This window comes from Chelonoidis abingdonii, chromosome 4 (genome assembly GCF_003597395.2).
Source record: "Chelonoidis abingdonii isolate Lonesome George chromosome 4, CheloAbing_2.0, whole genome shotgun sequence".
NCBI classification, from domain to species: Eukaryota; Metazoa; Chordata; order Testudines; family Testudinidae; genus Chelonoidis; species Chelonoidis abingdonii.
The window spans coordinates 7,511,114-7,517,926 of record NC_133772.1 but is presented as its reverse complement, the minus strand read 5'-3'; the positions used below and the strand labels follow the sequence as shown (position 1 = coordinate 7,517,926).

Sequence of the window (6,813 nt, the reverse complement as noted above, 5' to 3'; positions counted from 1 at the left end):
ATCAATGAATTGTAGTTTCCTCAGGAAGTCAGTGGTGTCTCAAAGATAGCTAGAAGTGCTAGCAGCGTAGGGTCTGAGGAGAGAGTCTCATTATAGTTGGTATGGCAACACTCATTTCTTCTTGTTCTCTGGGTATATATATATTCCTACTGTATTTTCCACTGCATGCATCCAACGAAGTGGGTTTTAGTCCATGAAAGATTATGCCCAAATAAATTTGTTAGTTTCTAAGGCCTGGTCTACACTACGGGGTTAGGTCGAATTTAGCTGCATTAGTCAATTTAAAAATGACTGTGTCCACACAACCAACCCCATTCAGTTGACTTAAAGGGCTCTTGAAATCAACTTCTATACTCCTCCCCTGTGAGGAGAGTAGCACTAAAATTGACTTTGCTGGGTTGAATTTGGGGTAGTGTGGACGCAAATTGACGGTATTAGCCTCCGAGAGCTATCCCAGAGTGTTCCATTGTGACCACTCTGGACATCACTTTGAACTCCGATGCACTAGCCAGGTACACAGGACAAGCCCCGGGAACTTTTGAATTTCATTTTCTGTTTGGTCAGCGTGGCGAACTCAGCAGCACAAGTGATCATGCAGCCCCTCCCGAATCGTAGAGTGTAGAATGTGTCTACGCTCCCCTTATCATCTCCGTCCCTGAGGTTATCACAGATTAGAAGGCCAAAAAAAAACGCACTCACAATGACATGTTTTCCGAGTTCATGCAGTCCTACCACACTGACAGGGCACAGCTTAATGCATGGAGGCATTCAGTGGCAGAGGCCAGGAAAGAATTAAGTGAGCACTAAGAGTGGAGGCAAGATGTGATGCTGAGGCCAGTGGCGGAGCAAATGGACATGATGAAGCATCTGTTGGGGGAGCAAACGAACATGATGAAGCCAGGGCTGGCTCCAGCTTTTCTGCCGCCCAAGCGGCAAAAAAAACCAACAATCAGCAGCACTTCAGTGGCAGGTCAGTCACACCCCTTCATTCTTCAGCGGCAAGGTCTTCACTCCCTCTCTTCCTCTTCTGCGGCAGCTCAAAGAGGATGAGAGGGACTGAGGGACCCGCTGCGAAATTCCTGCCGAAGACCCAGAAGTGCCGCCCCGATACCCGACAGAGTGCTGCCCCTTTGTATGGGCTGCCCCAAGCACCTGCTTCCTTCACTGGTGCCTGGAGCCGGGTCCTGGATGAAGCATCTGTTGGAGCTGCAGGAAAGCCAACAAGAGCACAGACACCCACTGCATCCATTGTGAAACTGCCTGCCCTCCTCCCCATGTTCCATAGCCTCCTCACCCAGACGCCCAAGAACACGGGAAGGGGGAGGCTCCAGACACCCAGCCACTCCACTCCAGAGGATGGCCCAAGCAACAGAAGGCTGTCATTCAAACAGTTTGATTTGTAGTGTGGCTACAATAAGCAATGTGGCTTTGTCCTTCCCCACCCCCCAAAGGCTACCTTTTCCATTATCTCATTTTAGTTTTAATTAATAAAGACAGAATGCATGGTTTCAAAACAATAGTTACTTTATTTCGAAGAGGTGTTGGCTTACAGGGAATTAAAATCAACTAAGGGGTTGGGTTTGCATCAAGGAGAAACACACACAACTGTCACTCCGAAGCCTGGCCAGTCATGAAACTGGTTTTCAAAGCCTCTCTGATGTGCAGCGCACCTAGCTGTGCTCTTCTAATAGCCCTGGTGTCTGGCGCGAAACGATTGTCTGCCGTTGCTTTCACAGAGGGAGGGGAGACTGACAATACATACCCAAAACCACCCGCAACAATGTTTTTGCCCCATCAGGCAATGGGAGCTTAACCTAGAATTCCAATGGATGGCAGAGACTGCAGGAATTGTGGGATAGCTACCCACAGTGCAACCCTCTGAAAGTCAATGCTAGTCACGGTAGTGAGAACGGACTCCACCGACTTAAAGCGCTTAGTGTGGACATACACAATCAACTGTATAAAATCGATTTCTAAACATCAACTTCTATAAAATTGACCTAATTTTGTAGCGCAGACATACCCTAAGGTGCCACAAGGACTCCTCCTTCTTTTTGCTGATACAGACTAACACGGCTACCACTCTGAAACCTGTCACCATGCAAGGCACTGAATTTAGCTGTATGAAGTGGAAATCCATCAACTTCATGAAAAAACTCGTACAGATACAGACAGACATCATCTTCCTTTCCAAATGCAAACAGATGGACTGAAGGTCAAAAATCCGTTACAATCTACATACCACACAGACTATGCTGAGAGATTGTGCCACACACTCTCAAAGAAACTGCGGAACCACCTGATCAACATCCTATACAGAAAACAGGGAAAGATTAAGAATGAGCTCTCAAAACTGGAGACTCATAAAAAAACAACCTTCCACACAAAGTTCCTCGTGGCTGGACTTTACAAAAACTAGACAAGCCATTCCTTTGCTTCTCTACAAAGGAAAAAGGATGCTAAACTATCTAAACTACTACGTGCCACAAAGGGCCACAACAGTGGTTCCCTTAATTCACCCAACAATATTGTTAATCTATCCAGCTACACTTTTAGCCCGGCAGAAGAGTCTGTCCTATCTCGGGGCCTCTCCTTCTACCCCTTCACCCCCATGAACATGATACAGTTTTGAGGTGACCTGGAATCCTACTTTCAACATCTCCGACTCAAGGAATATTTCCAACACACCTCTGAACAGCACACTAATCCACAGAAACCTCCCTATCAACACTACAAAAGAAAAGATTCTGTATGGACTCCTCCTGAAGGTTGAAACAACAGACTGGACTTCTACACAGAGTGCTTCCGCCGACGTGCATGGGCTGAAATTGTGGAAAAGCAGCATCACTTGCCCCATAATCTCAGTCAAGCAGAACATGCCATCCACAGCCTCAGGAACAGCTCTGACATCATAATCAAAAAGGCTGACAAAGGAAATGCTGTCGTCACCATGAATAGGTCGGAATATGAACGAGAGGCTGCTAGGCAGCTAACTCCACATTCTACAGGTCATTACCCTCTGATCCCACTGAGGTTGACCAAAAGAAACTATACCATCTGCTCAAAAAACTCCCTGAAAAAGCACAGGAACAAATCTGCACAGACACACCCCTAGAACCAATCCATCCCCAAACACACCCTTCCATCCAACCATCCATCCCCAGACACACCCCTCCCACCACCCATCCATCCCCACACACATACCTCCATCCTTCCCCATACACACCCCTCCATCCAACCATCCAACCCCATATACACCCCTCCAGCCACCCATCCCATACACACCCCTCCAGCCACTCATCCATCCACTCCCATACACACTCCTTCAACCAGCCACCCATCCATCCTTTCCCTCCACACCCCTCCATCACCCATCACCATACACTCCCTGCCAGCCACATCCTTCCATCCACCCATATACAAACCCCTTCCTCCACTAGTTCATCACCATACACACTGCTCCAGCCACCCATTCGTCCATCCCTATGCACGTCCCTCCAGCCACACATCTATCCCCATACACACCCCTCCAACCACATATCCATACCCATATGCAGACAGACAGCCACCTTCCATCTCCATACACATCCCTCCATCCATCCCCATACACACCCCTCCCACTACCCATCCATCGATTCCCACACACATCCCTCCTGCCACCCATCCGTCCCCAGACACACACCTCAATCCATCCCCATACACACCCCTCCATCCAACCATCCATCTCCATACACATCCCTCCAGCCAGCCACCCATCCATACTTCCCCTCCACATCCCTCCAGCCACCCATCCCATACACACCCCTCCAGCCACTCATCCATCCATTCCCATACACACCCCTTCAGTCACTCATCCAGTCCCATACACACCCCTCCAGCCACTCATCCATCCATTCCCGTACACATCCCTTCAGCCACTCATCCAGCCCCATATACACCCCTCCAACCAGCCACTCATCCATGGGGAGTTCGTATCGGGCACCATCCATGGTCCAGACCACACCTCATCCAGAGTGTGAACGCCCGAGTGGCTCGGAGCCGAATTACACAGTCGCCTATCTGGCGAGGTTGATCCAATCCAGAGTCCAAGTATGAGGCGGTGTTGCAAGGGATGAATCTGCATACACTCCCTGCAGTGGCACCAAGGCGCCGAGCCCATGGTCCCATACTTCCCCTGCCAACATCCTCCATGCGTCCCATCATATGGGTCGGACCGCATTCAACATAATGCCGCAAACACCCCCCGCACTCGACTATCATCCGGATTTCGCGCATAGGTATGACACAGCGCCCCGTTGTGTCATATCATGCCAAGTCTTAGCACGATCCCGCTCGCAGAATGTGTGAATAGGCATACTAGCGTCTATCCAAGCAGCATTCCTGTCGCCGCCGTCACATCCTTCAGGCGTCATCTGCTAAAGAATGCGCTACACGGCATTTTGAGCTGCTATAGAGTAGGGCACTGCGCAGCACATCGAAGCTCTATGTGATCATTCCGCTACCTCCATCCGCCCCATTGGCCTGTCACAAGGCCTCACTCTGGAAAGGCCCTGGGCATCTCCTCGTCTTTGGCTCCCTCCACCACATTACACATCGAGGTCTGCTTCGAGCCAATTTGGAGAAGTTACAAGCCAGGCCCCGCAGCCAACACTCACTTACCATCACCTCGAAATAAGGAGGCTGGTACGACATTACCGACCTGTACCTCGCCGGAGAGGCCTGTCGCGGAGGAGCCACTGGGAATATATTATTTAGTACTGCAGAGAACGAAACTGAGTGGCTCCGCGCACACTCTCTATTGTCTACAGCTCCTTATGCTTCAACTCTATGCACAGATGCCTAGTGACTCCACAAGACGGATAGCCGATCTGACCAGTCTTCCCCAAACTGGGTTCGTTGAACCCCTGGCCCTTCCTCTGAAAATGTAATCAGGTAGCTTTCCTCGGAACGATACCATCCCTAAATGGCGCACGCCTGTCCTCGATACGACCCCTCGCGCGCGCACAGCCCTAGTGGCCAAGGCCCGGCAGCCCAGCCACTGCGATCTGCCATCCGCCCAACGCAGGTGAAAGCGGCATCTCCCCTATCACTGAGATCCAACATTCTAACGATCCACCTTATAAAATATTGGATCAGAGTCGCGCAATTCTTTTTGTCCTTAGATAAATAGGCCAATGTAATCTTCACCCATTCTCTTGAGAAGTAACCTCACTGTAAGTCGCTGTCGTATGCCTGGATTCCTCCCTCAAGCGACCATAGCATGCTTGTCTCCTGCAGGAAGCATCTCCTTGAGTTCTTCTTTATCTTTTCATGCTGTCCCATTGTACTCCTCTTAGTTACACTAGAGGCCGTGCTATTGTCCCGCTATCTCAAGGATACAAGCTATGAAGTGATGTCTCTGGTACAGCCGTTCCTGTTTTCCCGTCTAACATTTATTGATATCTATAATTCACCCACTAAGCTTATCATAAATCACCTCCACTTTTCCATCCTCTGTCCCAATGACCACTGCTTTTTTAACCAGATCTAGTTCAAACTCTACATATCCTGGAACATCTCCTTCTCCCTTCTCTACACTTAGTCTGGAGGGTGTCTCTCATGTAAGCACATTCGACTATCTCTGCAAGAGTCCCAGTTCTGATTAGCTCTCTCTACCAGTACTAGTCAGGGCACCCATCCTGAACTGGCTTGTCTCTCAAGCTTAGTCTCACCTTAGTGACAGAACCCGGTACACCCCCTCGCATAAACATTGACCTCCTCACACATAATCGCACTAGGAGGTACACAGCGTCTTTTAGGGTGGTGGATCTACGCCGATCCCAAACATTTCTCTCAAATCACGGTTTGAATCCCTCCGTCCAACCCTGGCTATCGGGCATCGCTTTGTAACGCTAAGGAGCGGCCAGGCCCACATCGTCGGCCTACCTCTCCCTCTCCTTCAGTAGCGGATTTTCTCTCAGCTCAAGCCATAGCCACAAGCTCCCTTGTGCGGGATCGTACGCCAGCAGCACAGCTACAAGATCCTTTCGTCACTGACATCAGCTCTTGATTCGCGAAAGCTAGTTCTGACGCCCCTAATGACAACTTGACATCCCTCTGCAGTTCCTTACCAACTCACACTCCGCCTAGTATCACTCCCGTCTTCATAGATGGCATGCACCGCGCTGCTGTATAGTGCCCGAGTGAATCATGGCCTCTGTGAGCTCGCTCTAGTGGACTCATAGTAGTCGCAGTTGTGTCGCAGCGGATGGTCACATGTGTCTAGTGCATACCCAGTGTCGATCCTCCCTGCAAATACCAGCTCTTTTCGCTGCCGACTTCATCGTTCGATCACCCATAAGCACAGCTGCCCTCCGTATCGCGCATGCTCCTGTGGAACCTCGTGCACTATCGATCCTCAATCTGAGGTCCACTGTAAATGACCCCTGCCATCACGGTATATCGATTGCGCAGTCCAGCCTTTTGCCCATTACATACGTCAGTACTTCCTCACCCTGCAAAAATTCCTATAAAAACACAATGTGGCTTTATTATAGAGTGGGTGGCATTTGATGCAGCATCCTGATTGGCTGGAAAGGTCTATAAAAACAGGCATTATTTCACTGCTGCATCTCAGCTTCTCCCCTGTGGGATACTGCAGATGGCTAAAGATCAGTATCTCTGTTTGCACAGTGCTGTGACACCCACTTTTAAATACTACCCTGACACACTAACCTTAGAAAGTTGTCATGGCATCATAAAGCCTAATAGGAAAAAATCTCTCTTTTCTTCATTTCAATGACAGCTCCCTCCCTCCTTCCCAGATATAGGCAC

The 6,813-nt window shown here is 49.6% G+C and overlaps 1 protein-coding gene across 1 annotated transcript in view; it reads right to left on the bottom strand.

Moving 5' to 3' along the window:
* SLC43A3 (solute carrier family 43 member 3) overlaps nucleotides 1-4,692 on the bottom strand; it is a 24,435-nt gene extending 19,743 nt beyond the window's left edge. The window contains 1 exon segment of the mRNA XM_075064642.1: nucleotides 4,660-4,692. Coding sequence (XP_074920743.1) covers nucleotides 4,660-4,692 — 33 coding nt within the window.
* Nucleotides 4,693-6,813: the final 2,121 nt, after the last annotated feature.